The 21,286-nt window shown below is 49.0% G+C and overlaps 1 protein-coding gene across 1 annotated transcript in view; it reads left to right on the forward strand.

The window, feature by feature from the left end:
- The window catches only part of SLC22A3 (solute carrier family 22 member 3), a 59,877-nt gene that overhangs the window by 24,584 nt on the left and 14,007 nt on the right, over window positions 1-21,286 (forward strand). Inside the window, exons 6-8 of the mRNA XM_032793195.1 lie at window positions 15,006-15,103; window positions 15,226-15,440; window positions 19,443-19,551. Of these exons, the coding sequence (XP_032649086.1) occupies window positions 15,006-15,103; window positions 15,226-15,440; window positions 19,443-19,551 (422 nt within the window). The remainder of the gene's footprint in view (window positions 1-15,005; window positions 15,104-15,225; window positions 15,441-19,442; window positions 19,552-21,286) is intronic.

Here is a 21,286-nt window from a genome sequence, read left to right on the forward strand (position 1 = left end):
AGTTGTTTCTCATTTTATTTTTTGGTCATATTTCTTGTAATGATGTTTTTCTTGGTCAGCCCTAATTACAGACCTTGTGGTTCAGAGCAAAGGAGTAGGAACAACGTGGCAAAGGGGCCTTAAATTGAGTTGCAGAGTAGAGACTGTGTCTTTTTATGTATTTGTAGGAAGCCTAGCACAAGGATACCCTAATTCTGATTTGAGTCTTTGATTGCTACTGTGATGCTGTTATTAAACATAGTGTGCACAGCACAATAACCCCTCCATTCCTATTCTGCTTGCTAAGGTCTGCACTGAATTTTAGAGGGCATACCGACTGTAGGGGGAGGAGAAAGGACTAAGGCATGGAAGTGTTGTTCAAGCATACTGCAGTTTTAAGTGAGCAGCATCAGCACTACTGTGCAATGACACCGTTGTTCATGCTCCTCTCCTAGTCCATCATATATGGATAGCTGCATGAAAGCTTGCGCTGCTCCTTGCAGCATGAACTTACACACTGAACCTGCACATGGTTTGCCAGTACTCCTGGACCTTCACTTGAGGGAATGAGGGTCCAGGAGACCTGGCAAATCACACGGAGGCATCAGAGTTTTGGGGAGTTGCTGCTGCTTCGTTTGGCTGGTCCACTGGGTCCCAAACCCCTCCTGCCCAAAGGGAGGATCTAACAGGAGCTCTGAATTTAAACCCACAAATTTGCCCTCCTCCCAAGAGTTTCTCCACAGGAGGGAAGGGATGGCCAAAATTTAAACTAGGGGAAGCAGAATCTCTATTGACTATGAGTTCACCATTTGCAAAAGGGAGGATACCTGATGGAATCAGAATTCTCTTGTGGCCCGAGATGGAGGTGAAAGGACTGATGTGGTTAAGTATACATTGTCATAGTGTTATGGCATTACATATGGCCATGTACTATATCTCATCACACTGAATGGTTTCAAAAGTGTACTTTTTAGCTTTGGACATGTAGACACTGTTGCCTATCAGCAACAGTGAGTTAAGAGATCTTTAGGCATTGTCTACAAGCTAGGCTTGGAACTTAAATGCCAGACTTCAGAACTCCACAGGCTCGCCTTAGAAGATGTGTTTTAAATCATTAGCTTCACTGGCGAAGATCCCTAAAGGACTGCAGTCTATCCATCACTGACCATATTAAGATCTTTTTAAAGGAATAATTAATTTGTTAATGGTAAAGAAAATATGTTTATGGGAAATATTCACTCAGCACATCATTAGTAAAGTTTCACAATAACTCCCAAATGGGTTAGAGGATAGATTTTATCTATGATTCACGGGTTTGAAGTAACAAAACTGCCTCTCTCTTTTTTCACTGGGCGAGGAGGTTTGCTGTCAATGACTTTTTTGTGCAGCTTGAACACTAACTGTTGTGCTTCCTAACATGGTCAGGCAGCTGAGAATATCTTCCTTGTGGGTATGCTGCAGCCCTGTACCTCAGGAACCCAGAGTGACTCCAGGGATATAAAGTTTAAACTAAAATAGTCATTAAAAGTTGCATAAAAAGATGGTTCCTACAGACTCTGAGCATGCAGACCTGAGTTTGTCTGCATATCAGAGATTCATTACCCTGGGAGGCCTTCTGGTTATTACACATGACTAAAGCTATGTTTTAGTCATGGGTATTTTTGTTAAAAGTCATGGACAGGTCACAGGCAGTAAACAAAAATTCATGGCCCGTGACCAGTCCATGACTTGTACTATCTACCCCTGACTAAATCCTGGGGAGGGAGCTGGCCCAGGGGTGCCACAGGTATTCGGAGGGGGCAGCTTGGGGGGCACTGTGGATGCTTGGGGGCAGGCAGCCCCAAGGGATGCTGTGGATGCTGGTGGCATGGCCCCAGGGGGTGCCAAGGGGACTGGCGGGGGTCTGGGAAGTAGCAACATCTCTCAGCTACTAGGCAGAGGCACGACCACATTGGTGCCTCCTCCCCAAGCACTGGGATGTCCCCACTTCTGAGGAGCCCCCTGAGGTAAGTGCCACCCAGAGCCCTCACCCCCTCCCATGCCTCAACCCCCAGTCCTGAGCCCCCTCCCACACCCAAACTTCTGCTGCTGCTGGGGGATGGGGGAGGTGGCCCAAGCCTGCCCCAGCACCGGCTGGCATGGCTAGCCCAGGGGCTGTCCTAGCTGCTCAGGTAGTCCCCAGGCCAGCTGCACCTGCTGCTGAGGAAGTCATGGAGGTCATGGAAAGTCATGGAATTCGTGACCTCCATGACAGACTCACAACCTTACACATGCTAATTTGAAAGAGACTGTGCCACAATATACTATGTTGACCCTGATTTTCATAGAGCTCCACTTCAGCTCTATGTAAGCTCGAAATCTTGTCTCTCTCACCAACAGAAATTAGTCCAATAAAAGATATTTCCTCACTGACCTTGGACAGAAGATTAGGCATCTATCCCTTCAAGTTGTTGTTCTTCCTCCACAAAAGTGGACAGCTTTGCCCAAATCTGCATGATTTTATTTACACTGTAATTCAAAGACATTTTTTCTTAGTCACAACTCACACCCAGAGTCACTCACTCATGGTTGCTCCTATGATAAATATAGCCCTCATAAAAACTGCATATTCCATTGCAAAAAAAAAAAAACCTGTGTGAAAAAGCACAGAAATTAGTGTGTAAATATTCCATTACCCTTGTAATTCATACATTCAATTAATGACAACTTTGAAATGTAAGAGTTCACCCGACATATTTCACAAACAAGCTAAACTTTGACCTGCCTGACACCCTTGCAAACTATTTTAACACACACATATATCATTAGTTATATGTTTTATAGATATTCATATATTAGCAGGGATGAATATGTTGAAATATTCATATACATTTCCTTAACTAGTCATTTCCATGATTTTTAGTGCATAGTTTTGTGTAATTGTCATAATGTTCTTGTTATGGAGTTTCCATGAGCATTATATTAATCACAGGAGCAACCTTACATTAATGACATTTTTGTGTGTGGCAATAGGCAGCATATTGGGCCACTCATTTACTTAGCCAACAGAATATAATTAGAGGACTGAATGGCTGTAGATAAGTGAAGCAGTATGATGGACAAGGTTTTGATGACCAGTGAAAGGTGAGGCCAGAAATTAGTAAACCATTTCCATTATGCAGGCCAAGATGATGTCAGTCTCACCCTCAGACCAAGCGATTGAGTGGGGTAAACTAGCCAGATTGGAATAGCATCTTCTGCAGGAGTGTAAACTGAAACAGTTAAGAGAGAAATGAAGTGGAAAGACACATGAGTGAGATAGAAGTGAGTAAAACTGTTCATGTTCTCATTTTAATCTCTCCTTTCTACACTTCAGTATTTTAAAAACCTGGACCTTAGAATATAGAGACATGTATCTTTTCCCATCAAGCTTATTAAGATCTCAGCGGACATTCTTAAGAAATAGTCACAGTTGTGACCCCAGTTCACAGCTGCAACTGCTTAATCTTAAGTAATATCTGAGCTACACTTTGGATCTGTTCCTGGGACCTTTTTGATATACAGTTTCCCTTATTCCTGGTGCTGTGCCCAGACACAGTGATGTTTCAGGAAGTTCATTAATAGGAGGTCAAGTTCATCTCTCATTTTTACTCACACCAGAATTCTCTTCCAGATAATTATCTCCAGCTTTATAAAGCCATTAGTGTGTAGACAGAGAGAGAGAGAGAGAATCCATAAGGACATGGATAGACTTTGGCTAAGATTAGATGCCCAGAAAATTGCAGCCTTTCTTGGCAGTCAGATACCATCTTGATGAATAGAGGTGAATGGAGGACACTTCTATTTCACTGCAACTTTCACGGTTCTGAAAAGTTGGTTTTGTTCCACACTAGAACAAGACAAAAGCCTTTCGAATGTTTTCTCAAAAACATAATTGTGTTGAAACCTGAGCTTTTGATTGAGAGAGACGGAGAATGAGTGTGCGTGAGGGGGGGGGTGGGGTTAGGACCCTGCTCTGCCTGATTCAGAGTGATCTGGGAATGAAAAACCTCTACTCTGAATCAGGCAGAGCAGGGCTTTGAACCTGAGTGTCCCACATCCCAGACCAGTGCCTAACCATCAAGAGAGTCTCTCTCGATCTCTCTCTTGGCTCCTTTCCCTCAGACCCTGAAACTTTCCTGATTAAATATTCATTGAAACCAATATGTCTCTGCATAACACTTCTGCTTTGTTGCTATATTTTCCGACTAGTTCTAGTCATGAGTGTGATGCAAAGACAGATGAGCATTGTTTTGTTCAGTATTTGTGTTACAGCATTGTGATAGTAGGGGACTGGTCATAATTTATTAAATGTTGTTTCCAGTGTAACCCCCGTTCTCAGTTCTGCATAATTTCCCTCAAATTTCATTTTTCAAGCTGAAATGTTTCATGGTTGGTCTCTGCCCAAGGGTGAATGTTTTGTGAACATTTGTGCAAAATGACTTCATCCATTTGTAAGTTACAGGAGAGAGCAACAAATTATTTTCCCATTACAGAAAAATATCTTGTATTTTTAAAAAAAGATCTCTTGCATTAAAATGGCTGGGATAGATGTGGATATTATCCTCTCTGAGGAGAAATGACTTGGAGTATTCTTGTGAAAACTGATGTTGATTAGACAGAGATGTAAGCCTTGGAAAATCATACTCTGAACATGCACAGAAGATTTTGCTCATGTTATTAAGGTCCTGATGCTGCAAAGACTTACACATATTCTTAATTTTATACATTGTGACTGTAATTCAGCACTGCTCTTAAAGTGTATGTTTAAGTCCCACTGACTTCAATAGCTTGTTAGGGCTTATCTTCACTACGGGGGTAAGTCAACCTAAGTTATGCTACTCCAACTATGTGAATAACGTAGCTGGAGTCAACGTAGCTTAGGCTGGCTTACTCCAGTGTTTTCAATGTGTTGTGTCAATGGGAAACGCTCTCCAGTCGACTTCCCTTACTTGTCTCCGAGAGCTGGAATACTGGGGCCCACCGGAGGACGCTTTGCCATTGATTTAGCAGGTCTTCACTACACCCGCGAAATTGATCCCTGCAACATGGATTGCAGAAGCATCTGTCTCCCCATAGTGAAGACTAGGCTTGGTGCTATGCTGAATAGGCATGGGCTGCTGAACTGGAGACTATCACAGTGCATAAAGTTTGCCGGATCAGCACCAAAGCTTGTGAAGTGCACAACTTTTACTGGAATTTTTAAAACCACTGTAGAAACAATGAGATAGGAATTGATGAAGTTAATCATTTTATACAAAATCTCTTTGCTGTTCCCAGGGTTGGGATATAACATGTACTTGGGTACTAAGGGTGAAACTCTGGCTGCACTGAAGTCAATGAGAAAATTCTCATTGATTTCAGTGAGGCCAAAATTTGACCTTAAAAGAGTTGAGAGGTTTTTTGCAATGATTTTAATGTCCTTCCCCCCCAGCCCATAAATCATACTCAAATATTATTTCCAACTAGTGTTAATGGCACTTGAGACAGACAGTGCATTGGGTTAAGACTGCTTGATTTATCTTTGCATGGGAAAATGAATACCATATTTGCACAAGGTTCACATACTGGTCACTGCCAACGTGTTCTTATAAACAAAATTAAGGCAGCTTTATCACCTTCATGAGTGTAAGCATAATAAATGCCAACAAACAGCAGATTCTGATCTGGACTGTAAATGAATGCCTGACAAACAAATTGTAGGATTAAAAAATGGAGCTACCATGTAAAGAGTGGAAGCAACTTTGAGAAAACGTCTAATTGCATTACAGAAAACAAAGTAGCTGTAAAGATGGGAAGAGGGTTTCTAGCAATGATGAGAAGGAATGGAAGAGAACCCAGGGCAGACTGGAGTTTCATTAACACTTCCAATGCTCTGGGACACTCTTTTTGCTAAAGGAGGTGTTAAAAGTCCACTCTAAGGCTGTTTATCTCTCTGAAAAGTTTAGGTTATATCTTATGACATGAGGAATAAATACAAAATAAAATTAATGTGTACAGCCTTGGCCGAACTAGAATCAGATCACTGGACAATGCTGTTTGACGAGGTTTACTGTTCTCCTCACCAATCAGCATGGTCTCTGCCTCTACATTCCCTTTGGCCCCATTCTCCCTCCAAAACAGAAAGTCATTTCCATTGACTACACAGCACAGATGGTATAAAGTGGTGGGGGGTCCTTCTTTCTCTTTCCACAATCACATCTCTTTTTATGGGTTTCAGAGTAGCAGCCGTGTTAGTCTGTATCTGCAAAAAGAACAGGAGTACTTGTGACACCTTAGAGACTAACAAATTTATTTGAGCATGAGCTTCCGTGGAACATATCGTGGGAAGATATTTATACATACAGAGAACATGAAAAAGTGGAAGAAGCCATACCGACTGTAAGAGGCTAATTAATTAAGATGAGCTATTATCAGCAGGAGAAAAAAAATTTTTGTAGTGATAATCAAGATGGCCCATTTTAGACAGTTGACAAGAAGGTGTGAGGATACTTAACATGGGGAAAAGATTCAATATGTGTAATAACCCAGCCACTCCCAGTCTCTATTCAAACCCCAGTTAATAGTATCTAGTTTGCATATTAATTCAAGCTCAGCAGTTTCTCACTGGAGTCTGTTTTTGAAGCTTTTCTGTTGCAAAATTGCCACCTTCACGTCTGTCACTGAGTGGTTAGAGAGGCTGAAGTGTTCTACCGGTTTTTGAATGTTATGATTCCTGATGTCAGATTTGTGTCCATTTATTCTTTTGCGTAGAGACTGTCTGGTTTGGCCAATGTACATGGCAGAGTGGCATTGCTGGTACATGATGGCATATATCACATTGGTAGATGTGCAGTTGAAGATGTAGATGTCAGGGGACTGAGATTTTCAAAGCAACACAGGGGATTTAGCCACACTTCTTCCACTGACTATGTGGAACTAAATCCCTTGCACTGCTTTAAAAATCTCAATCAAGACTCCTGGGTTCTACTCCTGATTCTGTTGTTGATTTGTTGTATTACCTTGGCTAAAGGCTTGTCAACATGAAGATCACAGCAAGCGTGGGTATGAATCTGGCGTGCTGTGGGTCTAACTGTTCATGCGCTCCCTGCTAATGCGCATTAACGGTTCGTGAGAGAGCTTTGCACTAGTCCTCCTTGAACTGGGAGTAGCTCAAAGTGCATTAGTGAACTGTTAACATGCATCCGCAGAGCACATGCAGACAGTTAAACTGCAGGCGGCTAGCATGGGATAGATTCACATCCCAGTTTGCCACAGTCTAATTGTTTGTACAGACAGGCCCTAATCATGTGTGCTTTCTCATCATCATTTTACCGACTTGTAAAATGGAGAAAATACTTCCTCCTTGTCTCAGGGGAGGGTTGCTTAACTGATATTTCTAAATAATTTGTAGATTTTTAAGGAAAAGGCCTAAATCAGCAAAATGCTTGGGCACATTCTTAAGTATTAGAACATTCTGAAGGCCCATTGACTTCTGCTTCATTTAAATGTTTTGGGAAAGCAGGGCCAGCGCTTCCATTTAGGCGACCTAGGCAATCGCCTAGGGCACTAGGATTATTGGGAGGCGGCATTTTTCGGGGGGTGGGGGGTGGCAGGCGGCTACGGTTGACCTGCCGCAGGTGTTCCTGCGGATGGTCCGCTGGTCCCGCGGCTCCGGTGGACCACCCGCAGGCACGCCGGCAGCAGCTCCACCAGAGCCATGGGACCAGCTGACCCTCCACAGGAACGCCTGCGGCAGGTCCACCGGAGCCGTGGGAGCAGCGCGTGGGGCGGCGAAATGGCCGTGCGCCTAGGGCGCCAAAAACACTGGCGCCAGTCCTGTGGGGAAGGAAAACATTATTAATCTTTCTCTGTTTTGGGCTTTTCCACCCTGGCCTCACTTCTTGACAATGTCCTCCTCCCTCCTTTTCCTCCTGCTACTCAGCTGTAGGATCAAAAAACACTGTCAAGGCCATTGTTGTTTACTCTCTCCATCTCTTCTCTGCAGACCCACCCCTTTGTTCTGACCATTACCTATTACAATTTCAGTGGCTGGCTGTGAACTCACAATCGAGTACGTTCTCTGAGTCACCCTTAAAGTTCAACTCTGCTCTGAAAAGCAGCTGTAAAAATGGCATTGCAAGGTGGCAGGTTTATTGCCTCCCAGGGACCTCTGAGTCCATGTAGCGAGGCGGTGTGGCTCCCCTCCTCCACAAGGAGGGTTGAGCCCCGTCAATCATCCCCCAGGGCAGAACCACTGGGCAGAAGTCCCGCCCCTCAGAGGGTCAGGCGGCGACCCGGAAGGATAAAAGCCGGGCCTCAACCTTCAGTCAGGCCCCAGCTGCCGCCGGGAGCAGACGTGCCTGCCGGCTCTCATCACTGGCGGAGGCTGCTGAGCCAGGCACGGGGTACAGGAACTGCCAGAGCTACCCGCGCCGCTACGACGAGGACTGCCAGGACTACCATAGCATTACGATGAGGGCTGCAGAGCTACAGCTGCGCTACGACGAAGGAAGCGCCAAGACGTACCCCCATAGCCGCTAAGACGGAGAGCTGCCAGAAGCTACCCGCGCCGCAGATGAAGGGCTTGCCAGAGCTACCGCCGCCGCGTATGACGACGACTGCCAGAGCTACCCGTCCCTGCTTTCGGCCCGAGGAGCCACGGACCAGACCTGGGCCGCCCTCCCGGAGGTATTCCCGGACCTACCACCCAGCCCTGAGTGGGAGGAACCCATGGTGCTGGGCGACCCTGCGACCCAGGTAGGAAACGAGGGGGAAATTGGAAGTAGCCCGGAGGCAGCTGACTACAGTCAGGCTGCAGAGGGCCCCGAGCCTATGGCCGTGTGTGTCGGTCAGGATCCCCCTGATCACTCTGTCAGTGTGTTTCGGTCTGGATCCCCACTGACTGCCACTAGCGGCGACCGCCACTAATAGGGCCCCGGGCTGGAACGCAGAGGAGTGGGCGGGCCTGCGTTCCCCCTGCCACCCGTAACCGGGTGGCAGAATCCCCCTATAGACCTTACCACTGCTCTACCCTGCTCCACAAGGGCTAGAGCCCATAGAAACTGTAACTGTGTTTATTGGTGCCCACCTGCATCAAAGGCTGAGCCCCCATTGACTTTACCTGCGCTCAGTCCTCTCCTTAGGGACCAAATGTCCTCGGATGGTGGGCTGTGGGTCCAAGGGACTGGACCCTTCGAAGGACAGGACAAGGCCGGTGTGGCTCCCCTCCTCCACAGGGAGAGTTGAGCCCCGGCAACCGTCGTCACAACTGGTACCAGAAGTGGGGAGTCGAACCCCTAGCCCCTGTGAGAAAGGGGCTGGTAGGGGGCGCTAAGATAGTCCACGTTCCCCGAACCAAGACATGGATCTGGAATGGCTGTTCCAACTGCTGGCCGAAAGCCAGGAGCGGCAGCAAGCGGCACAACTCCTGCAGCAGCAACAGCAACAGACCGCCCTTCGTGAGCAACAGCAACAACGAGATGCCGCCCTCCTCCAGCAGCAGCGACAGCAGCAGGCCGCCCAGCTGGAGCAGCAACAGCAGCTTATCCAGCAACTGGGGGCCCAACTACAGACGCTTTTCGGGACTGCCACTCGACCCGCCGATGGGGCCACGGGAGAGGACACCGGAGGTCCCCGGTCGCCGGCACCCCTGCGCCTGACCAAGATGGGCCCGGGGGACGACCGGGAGGCCTTCTTGGTCACATTTGAGCGGGTGGCTCTAGTTGCAGGGTGGGCCCGGGCTCAATGGGCCACTCTCTTGGCCCCCTACCTGACCGGGCCAGCTCAGCTGGCCCACCGCGGGCTGTCGGCGGAGGATGCCCGCGACTATGACCGGGTGAAGGCGATGATTCTTGACGCGCTGGACGTCAGTCCCGAAACGTTCAGACAACGGTTCTGGAGTCAGGCATACCCAACCGGCACTCGCCCTCGATTGGTCACCCAAGGTCTAAAAGAAACCTGTCGCCACTGGCTGCAGCCCGAAACCCGTACGGCGGAGGAAGTAACGGAGCAAGTGATTCTCGAACAGTTTGTGCACATCCTGTCTGCCCGAGGACGGGCCTCGGTCCTCCGCCACCGACCCTCCACCCTGGGGGCCGCGGTCTCCCTGATGGAGGACTTCCTTGCTGCTGAGGCCTCAGTGGGTCCCGCCCTTTGGGCCCCAGCTCCGGGACCCAACCAAACCCACGCAGGAAGGAGGGGGTTCACCCCGTCTGGACCACGGGGCCAAGGTCACAGACGGGCCCCCGAACCGGCCCCTCAGACCCATCGTTCAGAGCCTGACCTGCCTTCAGGCTCCGGTGCCTCCCTCGCGGGCCCATCAGAGCCTCGCCGCGGGCCCCGAAGCCCTCCGGCCACCGGGCCCCGGCGTGGGCACTCAGAAATAGGACCCTGCTTTGGGTGTGGGAGGGCCGGCCACTTACAGAGGGACTGCCCCACGATGGAGTGTGACAATGGGCAGGTATACGCCGGGAAAGGTCGGGCTCGCCGACCTCAGCCCCCTAAGCTCATGATCCCGGTGGTCGTGGGGGATCGAGCCACGACGGCCCTGGTGGACTCCGGCTGTGGGCAAACGTTGGTCTGTCAGGCCCTGGGCCCGCCGATCGACCCCGGTCTGGAACCCATTCACCTCCAGTGCATCCACGGAGACGTTCGCCCATACCCAAGTGCTCGGGCCCGACTAACCGTCAATGGCCTAACCCGGTTGCTGATTGTCGGGGTGGCCCCCCGTCTGGCCTACCCGGTCATTTTGGGGCGCGACTGGCCCACCTTCGAGGGACTCCTTCGATCCATACCGGCCCTGGCGGCCGAGCCCCCGGAACCCCCGGAGAAGACCGAGGAGGGCCCCAGGGAAACCGGAGTGGAAACCTCAGAAGCTGAGGCTCCAACCAAAGGAGACCCCCCGCGCCCCACTTCGACACGGACTTTTGTTGAGACCAGTGGGCCGACCCCTCGCTCCGACAGGCCTATGAGCAACTTGCGGCCATTGACGGGTCGGTCATTGACTCGGGCCGGGCTACGCAGTGGCCCCACTTCGAGCTCCGGCGGGACAGACTTTACCGGGTCGAGCGGGACCCCCACAAGCCAGAGCCTTGAACCCAGCTTCTGGTGCCCCGATGCCATCGTCGGGCTGTAATGAGCTTGGTCCACAACATACCGGCAGCGGGGCACTTGGGGCATGAGAAGACCCTGGCATGGATTCGGGCCCGGTTCTATTGGCCAGGGATAGATGGGGACGTGCAGCAGTATTGTAGTTCCTGCCCGGGGTGTCAACTGGCCGCCCCACCCCGGACACCCAAGGCACCCTTCGTCCCCATGCCCCTGATTGATACACCGTTCAAGCGCGTCGCCATGGACCTGGTGGGCCCGCTGCCATGAAGCACGGCAGGATTTCAGTATGTCCTGGTCCTGATCGACTATGCCACCCGATTCCCGGAGGCCATCCCACTGCGGAGCATCACGGCCCGAACCATCACGGGTGAGTTAGTGAAGGTGTTTTCCCGCGTGGGGTTGCCCAAGGAGATTCTGACGGACCAGGGCACGAACTTCACCTCCCGGTTACTGAACCAGGTCTGCCGACTCCTGGGGGTTAAGTAGCTCCGTACCTCTATCTACCACCCCCAGACGGACGGGCTGGTGGAGCGCTTCAATCGTACCCTCAAAGGTATGCTGAGACGGTTCCCGCCAGAAGACCTGCATCATTGGGACCAACTCCTCCTGCCACTACTCCTCGCTATCTGGGAGGTCCCGCAGGCTTCCACCAAGTTTTCCCCATTTGAACTCCTATATGGGCAGAGGCCACGGAGCCTAGTGGACCTAATGAAGGAGACGTGGGAACAATCGGCCTCCCCAACCCAGGGCTTCTTCAATACGTCCTCCGGTTGCAGGAACACCTAATGCAGGCAGGAACCCTGGCGAAGGAAAACCTCAAGGCGGCCCAAGGGAGGCAGGAGCGGAACTACAACCAGGGCACGCAACTGTGGGCATTTGCCCCCGGAGACCGGGTTCTCCTCCTCCTTCTCTCCAGCAAATCAAAGTTGTTGGCACTTTGTCAAGGCCCTATGAGGTGCTTCGAAGGGTGGGGCCCGTCAACTACGAGATTCGCCAGCCGGGCCGCTGCAAGGAGAGGCAGCTCTACCACGTCAACCTGCTGAAGCCGTGGCAGGACCAAGAGGGCTTATTGATTGACCCCTGCCCGCCAGAGTCAGAGCTAGGGCCGGAAGCGGCCCTGACGGAGGATGTGGCAGAGCCTGCCCTAGGGAGTGCCCTGACGGAGGAGCAACGAGAGCAGGCCCAGTGTCTCTTGCGGGCCTTTCGCTGGACCTTCACGGCGCTACCGGGCTGCACGGCCGCCGCCTCTCACCAGGTCCTCACTGAGCCCGGGAAAGTCATCAGGGAAACGACTCGGCCCATCCCATACCGAATGCACCAGGAGGTTGAGGACGAGGTCCAGGCAATGTTAGCCTTAAGGGTCATTGAGCCATCCCGGAGTGAATGGTGCAGCCCGGTGGTTCTGGTACCTAAGCCGGACGGCTCCCGGCGCTTCTGTATTGACTTCCGGAAGGTGAACGCCATCTCCCGTTTTGACGCCTACCCGATGCCCCGGATCGACGAGTTACTCGGCCGCCTGGGTGATGCCCGCTACATCACGACGCTGGAACTTAGTAAGGGGTACTGGCAGATCCCCCTCGGGGAGGCATCCAAGGAAAAGACCGCCTTTGCTACTCCATCCGGGCTATACCAATTTACCCGAATGCCCTTCGGCCTCCATGGTGCCCCCACGACCTTTCAGCGGCTTATGGATCGCCTCTTGCGGCCGCACCAGGAATATGCCACCGCCTACCTGGACGATGTTGTGATCCACAGCCGCTGCTGGGACGGACATCTGAATCAGGTCGCGGCAGTCCTCCGCACCCTTCAAGAGGCGGGGTTAACCGCGAACCCCAGGAAGTGCCGGATAGCCTGGGAGGAAACTAATTACCTCGGGTATACCGTCGGGTGGGGACGAATAAAACCTCTCATGGGGAAGGTTCAGGTCCTGATGGAGTGCCCCACCCCGACAACAAAGCCCAAGTACGGCGCTTCCTGGGGCTCGTAGGGTACTGCCAGAGGTTTATTCCCCAATTTGTCTCGATTGCCGCACCCTTGACCAGGCTGTTGACGAAGAACAGTCCTCGAGCCGTGCACTGGACCCCGGAGTGTGACACAGCGTTTAAAACGCTCGGCAACTGCCTGTGCCAGGAGCCTGTTCTTTACAGTTCCGACTTTGATAAACCCTTCATCCTTCAGACGGATGCGTCTAATGTGGGTTTAGGGGCTGTCTTATCACAGGAAGGAGATGCAGGAGATCATCCCGTCCTATACATGAGCCGAAAGCTATTCCCCCGGGAGTGGAATTACGCCACCGTGGAGAAGGAGGCCCTCGCCGTCAAATGGGCCTGTGAGGCTCTTCGGTTCTTCCTGCTGGGTGGCCCGTTTATTCTGGTCACGGACCACGCCCCACTCCAGTGGCTCATGAGGATGAAGGACAATAATGCCCGTATTATGCGTTGGTATTTGGCCTTGCAGCCCTATGCATTTACCATCCGGTATCGGGCCGGCAAGGACCACGCCAACGTGGACTTCTTCTCCCGCCTCGAGGAGATGGAACCACCCAGCCCCGACAAGCGGGGGCCGGACCTTAGGGGGGGGGTGTAGCGAGGCGGTGTGGCTTCCCTCCTCCACAGGGAGGGTTGAGCCCCGTCAATCCTCCCCCAGGGCAGAACCACTGGGCAGAAGTCCCGCCCCTCAGAGGGTCAGGCGGTGACCCGGAAAGATAAAAGCCGGGCCTCAGCCTTCAGTCAGGCCCCAGCCACCGCCGGGAGCAGATGTGCCTGCCGGCTGTCGTCACTGGGAGGCTGCTGAGGCCCGAGGCCGGTACCAGGAGCTGCCAGAGCTACCCCGCGCCCGCTACGATGAGGAGCTGCCAGAGCTACCCCATAGCCATTACGATGAGGAGCTGCCAGAGCTACCCCACTGCCGCTACGACGAGGAGCTGCCAGAGCTACCCCGTCCCTGCTTTGGCCCCGAGGAGCCGTCGGACCAGACCTGGGCCGCCCTCCCGGAGGTATTCCCGGACCTACCACCCAGCCCTGAGTGGGAGGAACCCATGGTGCTGGGCGACCCTGCGACCCAGGTAGGAAACGAGGGGGAAATTGGAAGTAGCCCGGAGGCAGCTGACTACAGTCAGGCTGCAGAGGGCCCCGAGCCTATGGCCGTGTGTGTCGGTCAGGATCCCCCTGATCACTCTGTCAGTGTGTTTCGGTCTGGATCCCCACTGACTGCCACTAGCGGCGACCGCCACTAATAGGGCCCCGGGCTGGAACGCAGAGGAGTGGGCGGGCCTGCGTTCCCCCTGCCACCCGTAACCGGGTGGCAGAATCCCCCTATAGATTTTACCACTGCTCTACCCTGCTCCACAAGGGCTAGAGCCTTTTGTACTGTGTTTGGTGCCCTGCCCGACCCAAGGGCTGGGCCCCTATAGACTTTACCACGGCTCTGCCCTGCTCCACAAGGGCCAGAACCCATAGAAACTGAAACTGTGTTTATTGGTGCCCACCTGCATCAAAGGCTGAGCCCCCATTGACTTTACCTGCGCTCAGTCCTCTCCTTAGGGACCGAACGTCCCTGGACGGTGGGCCGTGGGTCCAAGGGACTGGACCCTTCGAAGGACAGGACGAGGCCGGTGTGGCTCCCCTCCTCCACAGGGAGGATTGAGCCCCGGCAACCCTCGTCACAGTCCACTTCTCCATTTACAAGTAAAAATGAGGTTTTTTTCTGCTGAAATTCAATAGGAGCTGGAAATCAAGCTGTTTTTTTTTTTTTTTTTCTGGCATATATATTGTCATTACAAAAGATTAAGGAGCTGGAAATTAGTTTGCAGTTGTATTACATTTTGAGTCCTCTTCCATAGCTGCTGTACTAGTTCAGCTGTGGTGGCCTGTGTTCCTGTCTATGATCTGCTGATTCCGATGTTTGCTTTTCTTTAGATCACAGTTACAGATGAAGAGGTTAGTAATCCATCATTTCTTGATCTGGTTAGAACTCCCCAAATGAGAAAATACACACTGATTCTAATGTATGCCTGGTAAGTCCCAATTTTGCTGGGTTTTGAGCATCATATTTTTTCAGTATTGTGATTCTCTCAAACTTGAAATCTGAGTGAGCTGCTTACAGTCATTTGTGTTTGTCTCAATGTTTTTTGTTTAGGTTTACAAGTGCCCTGATTTACCAAGGGCTTGTCATGCGCCTAGGAATTATAGGAGGAAACCTCTACTTAGACTTTTTCATCTCCGGAGCTGTGGAATTGCCTGCAGCTCTCTTGATTTTACTGACAATCGATCGAATTGGCCGACGCCTTCCATTTGCCATAAGCAACATAGTGGCAGGAGTGGCATGCTTAATTACTGCATTCTTACCAGAAGGTAACTCTTTCCTTAGCTTCCCAAGATCAGTGATTTCTCTCACAGACTCATAGACTTTAAGGTCAGAAAGAATCATCATGATCATCTAGTCTGACCTCCTGCACGTTGCAGGCCACAGAACCTCACTCACCCACTCTGTAATAGACCCCTAACCACTGGCTCAGTTACTGGCATCCTCAAATCATGATTTAAAGACTTCAGGTTACAGAACATCCACTGTTTACTTCGTGAAGTTCCTAGAGTAGAGAAGTGGAAGCCACAAAGAGATTTTGAAGCGGTGGACGAAGATAAAAAGTGTGTTGTGATACAGTCAGCAAATGATAATGCAAACTACAGAACAAAAATATGAGGAAGGGGGAAATACACTCATTCCCTGTCTGGGAAGATATATATCATACAGATCTGGAGCTAGGAAATTGATAGTTTGGGGAAACTTCCCATTTCCAAATAAATGAGTGTCTGAGAAAAGAAACAAATCTATTTAAATGATATATTTCCTGCTGGTCAGTCTTTTCAGATCTTGATCAGATTCTCAGCTCCAGTAACAGTAACAGGCCATTCCATTGGCCTGGGCTTCCAGAGTGCAGTGTGCGCTGTCCACTCCTTGTTTCATCCATCCTATCCCTGACATGGGGCAGGGGCCAGAAGTAGGTGGCACAGAGCCAGCTATCCTGGCCTGATTCCCCCCTGAGTTTCCCTTACGCAAAAGTCTTGGTCCTGCTTCGAGGACTACCAGGGTAACTGTGGGGTGTGATTCAGCACTGCTGATGAGGGATTCTCTTCTATAAACTGATGTGTCTCCACTATGTGGTTACAGTGAACTGTGTATCCCAAGGAAAACATTCATAGGTGCGACACACTAAAGGCAGACAGAGAACAGACAGAGCCTTACCCTGACTGTGAAGTCCCTGCTCTTTGCTTCAGAGTAGTTTAGATTGGAGCTACATCAGATGTATTAGAAAGGATCACCTCCCCCTAAGGATGTCATCAGCAGAATGAAGCCACTGTTGTGAATCCTAGTTAGCCTTAGCAGTGTCAGCTCCAGAAATTATATCACAAGGCAACCGTTAGCAGGCAGATATCCCAAGAGAAGAGCTGTAAAATGGAGCCTGTGAAAATGGGTGGGTTTGGAAGCACAATAAAAGATCCTTCACAGAAACACATTCCTCAGTGGGTCCAGTTTTACTACAATTGGCCTCATTTTTAAAGTTTATTCAAAAGTTACTTTAAGACAACACCACACGTTTAAGCAGCTCAATTATTTCAATAAATCCAGCCGCAATGGCAAGGGTCTGAGAATCAGGAGATCTGAGTTTTGTTCCTGGCTCTGCCACTGGCTTCCTTTATGACCTTGGGTAAGTCACGTCACCTGGTTTGTAAAGCAGTTTGAAATGGTACTTACCCTCCTCTGCAGAGCATTTTGGATGGAAAGTATGGTGCCAGTGATGGGCATTATTATGCATCAGGTATTTTTATTATTGCCTAAAAGTCAGTAGTTTGTAATTTGGCACGGTAATCTGCAGGGCAATCATGCAACCAGACAGCCCAGTACTGTGGTCCCAGTCATTACAATCCTTCTGTTAAAGCAACCGAACAGTCATTCAGTTTAAGAGGAAAAAAATATTTTCTTTAAATTTGTCCTATGAAAGCAGCTGTCCCAGTCATCATCCTCCCATTTAAACGGCTTCAACTCTGTTCATGAGTTTTATTCAGGATGTCAAGTATCAGAGGTGTAGCCGTGTTAGTCTGGATCTGTAAAAAACGACAGAGTCCTGTGGCCTCTTATAGACTAACAGACGTATTGGAGCATGAGCTTTCGTGGGTGAATACCCACTTCGTCAGATGCATGTAGTGGAAGCTTATGCTCCAATATGTCTGTTAGTCTATAAGGTGCCACAGGACTCTTGGTTGCTTTTTATTGATCCAGGATGAAATTTTGCATTATTTCTGTCCTCAGATGTCACCTTTATGTGTGTCTGATTTCTTTGAATTTGCTGCCAGGAGAAAGTCACTATTTTCACATGCACACGCACACATGCTCACACGTACAAACAGATTTTGGGGATTAAATACGTATTTCCACCTGCAAAAAAAATTGTTTTTTCAAAAAATTCAAGACAAAAAGAAAACAGGTGCATTTCTCTTTTTCATGAAAAGTGTTATTAAAGTCTTTAATGGAAAAGATCCTACACCATTAAATAGGGATGAAATCTACAGAGACCTCTGAACATTTGATAGGGTTCTCTAGAAATTACTGTAAAATTTTATCAGATTTCAAAGAGAATGATGTCCCTTTTAGAGTTTATTGAGCCATCCTATAGAATTCCATAGCAAGCATTTAATTTTCTGTTATAAAATCTATAGGATGATGAAAAAAATTATAGACAAATTGTCATTTTTTATTAGATTCTAGAGGCCTTTTCTATGAGGCCAAGAGACATTTTTTCCCAGATCCACTTGGAAGTCAGTCTGACTCAGCTCTAATTACAATTTGATTTAGAAAAATGTTTCAGGGGCAAAATGTCACACCTGGATAACGACCAGCAGCCTGCCTGAAGCAAAGGATTGCACAATCTGGGTATGATCATGGGAGCTTGGCAACAACATTTACCACTCATTATCCCACACCTGGCATTATGCAAAATGTCTTCATTGAGTCAGTGGGTTGGAATTGATTTCTGAGTCTTCAAACTCGCCTGGGTGACACAACAAAGCATGAGTAGCCAAAACTTGAACACCCATAGACGCCAGCACACATTGATATCTGGCAACAATCAGGGGCGGCTCCAGGCACCAGCACGGCAAGTGCATGCTTGGGACGGCAAGCTGTGGGGGGCACTTTGCCGGTCGCTGCGAGGGAGGCAGGCAGGTTGTCTTCGACGGCATCCTGCGGAGGGTCCACTGGTCCTGCGGCTTCCGCAGACCTCCTGCAGGCTGCCGCCGAATCCGCAGAACCGGGGACCTCCCGCAGGCGAGCCGCCGAAGGCAGCCTGCCTGCCGTGCTTGGGGCAGCAAAATACCTAGAGCCGCCCCTTGCAGCAATGCCCTTTTGGTTCTACTCTTCCTTGAACCTGATCCAGAGTCCTTCTGATGCAATTCTTCCTGACAGTGCTTGGAGGGTAGTTCTGAGAAAGATATAGGCACCGGAAAACAGGAACTGGCAGACTGGATCAGACCCAGTGTTCATCTAGTCCATTAGCCTGTCTCTGACTGTGACCAATACCAGATGCCTTAGGGAAAGTGTCAAAATTCTGTGGTAGGCAGATTGGGGTCATCTGCCTCCACCTCAGATCTCATCCATCTCCCTGTTAGAGATGGCTTAAAGCCAATATCCCTTCCAAATCTGTTGTTAGCATTAACAATGATTAATAATGATAACTCTGGATAGTCTTATTAGCCGTGGAAGTGTCCAGTCTCTTTGTGAATCTCGACTTCAGTGACTTTCTGTTGCACTGTCTTCCCCAGTCTAATTATGCATCATGTGACAAGTATTTCCCTTGATCAGTTTTCAGTTACAGCCAGAACAGCCAGAAATTGCTCACTAAATCGTAGGTTCTCGTCTTCTGAGCACACCCATCAGAGTGGGCCCTGCAGACAAGGAAGGCAGGGGAACACCTTGCTTGAGAATTCTGCTGGGGCTGTGGCATGAAAGAGGGCTTCATTACCTATGAGGTGGCATCAGGATTTAGGCAGCTTTGTGCATGCCCGCCCAGCAGAAATTTAGGCACTTCCAGGTGTAGACACAGGCTGAGCGGTGGCTTCATGAAAGTCAGTGGTGCCTAAATGTTGGATTAGGTGCCTAAATTCCTTTGTGAATCTAGCCCTGATGTTTGCTTCTGCTCACTTACACTGATATAAATCAGTAGTTATGCCACTGAATTCAGCTGAGTTACACCAATGTGAAACTCACGTAAGGGAGAATGGAATGAGCCCCATGATTTCCAGCTGACATGGTAAAACACATTTCATCAACCTTGCATTTTGAATTTACTTTGTTAACAGATATCCTGTGGTTGAAAACCTCAGTAGCCACCCTAGGAAGACTGGGAATCACCATGGCTTTTGAAATTGTGTATCTTGTGAACAGTGAATTGTATCCTACAACATTAAGGTAACTACAGTTGTTTCATGCACAGCTGAAATCCACATTAAGCTGAAGGAAGTTGCCTTCGGTAGCATTAAACACATTTTGCATAGTAAATGGTATTATAGTGTAACCGTGCCAATATTCAAGCTTAATTTGGCAGTACCTCTATGGAAGCCATTCTTCTTATGCATTTTAAGTGCAAAACTCAACTCCACCATAAATAGGGAGGTGTGACTGGTGTCACCATAATTTAAGATGTTCTATTTACTTTGAAAACTTCGTGTTATAGTGTCCCATGGGAGATAAATTACAGAGGAGACAACTTAATCAAAGACCTGTAAAGGAGACACATTTCTCAGAAGAATGTATTTTCTATCCAACGAGCCAAAACCTATATAGCAATGCAGCTAACCCTGTCTAAAGTGATTCCTATTAAAGAAATAAACAAGCTAATTATGACAGGATTTACCTCTAGAGTGCCCCCTTTTGAGAGAGTGGGCAGGGGTACCTCCCTTTGTTCCTAGTACCTTCCTTCAGCTACAAGGGTTGTTACCGAGTTAGTGTCTTTCTAGCTACAAGTAGCAGTACAAAAAGGGCAAAGTATAACAGTCCTTCAACCCCAAAGCAGTCCAGGTCCACCTAGCATGCTTTGCAAGGCAGATAGATCAGTATTCTCTGAGTTAGGGCTGGATTTCTCTAACCCTTTGCAGTCCAAGCAGCCCAGGCTGAGCATTCTGGGCTGAAAGAACAGAAAATAGTTTAGAGGATCCTCTACTTACCCAGAGGGTCTAGCAACAGAGGATCTTCAGCAGCCTTTCGAATCAGCATTCACTATTCTGCGGATTTAAGGGGTTGGCACTCTGGCTCTGGATTTGGCTCTACTCTCTTAAGGAACTGCCTTTTTTCAGAGGCAGCATGCTCCAGGTAGGACCTGATTGCACCCACAGGAGCTTGTTAATCCCTCCTGGCAGGGATGGGCACTTGCCCCACCACCATAATCAAATAAACTTTGAGAGTCCCTAAAGATAAAATGTAGTAGAAAATGTACTCATTGAGAAAACAGACCTGTTTAACTAACCTATTATCTGTGCATCAAACCAATGATATATAAAACATTCCTACTGTCAAGACACTTGATTTACTGAGTAACTAGATAATCTGGTAATTGTTACCCTTAGTCTTCCATTCCTCCACTTCTTTTTGTCGGTTTCTGACTCTCACCTGCATCCTGTTGAAATTAGATTAGAAGATCTTTGGTATATTGCAACAGTCTTAATAACTTTTAAAGATAAAATAAGAAAATGAATGGCTATGCAATATATCTGGATTTTAGTAAAGCATTTAATACAGTGTTTCACAAACTCTTTCAACATTAAATTTAACTTGGCTTGGGTCTGAGCTTTTTAAAGGTAGGAAAACAGGCACAGAGAACTTAAATGAAGTTGCCCCAGGTTATCCAGGAAGACTGTGACAAAGCTGATTACAGAATCCCAATCAACCAAGAGTATGGGTACATCTACACTGCACGATTATTTCGAATTAGCTTAAACCGATATTACAAAACAGATCTAATAAAATCGGTTTAGCGCGTCCACAGTGGGATCCCGAAATCCTGTACCCAGCACACCCTGGGCCAGTGTTTTCTGCCCCATCAGGCACTGTGCTCTCAACACGAAGTGGGAACTATGGGATAGTGAGAACAGCTACCACGTGCACCGCTCCTGAAATCGATGGTAGTTTGACCATGACGCAAACAATC

The sequence above is a fragment of the Chelonoidis abingdonii genome, chromosome 3 (assembly GCF_003597395.2).
Source record: "Chelonoidis abingdonii isolate Lonesome George chromosome 3, CheloAbing_2.0, whole genome shotgun sequence".
NCBI classification, from domain to species: domain Eukaryota; kingdom Metazoa; phylum Chordata; order Testudines; family Testudinidae; genus Chelonoidis; species Chelonoidis abingdonii.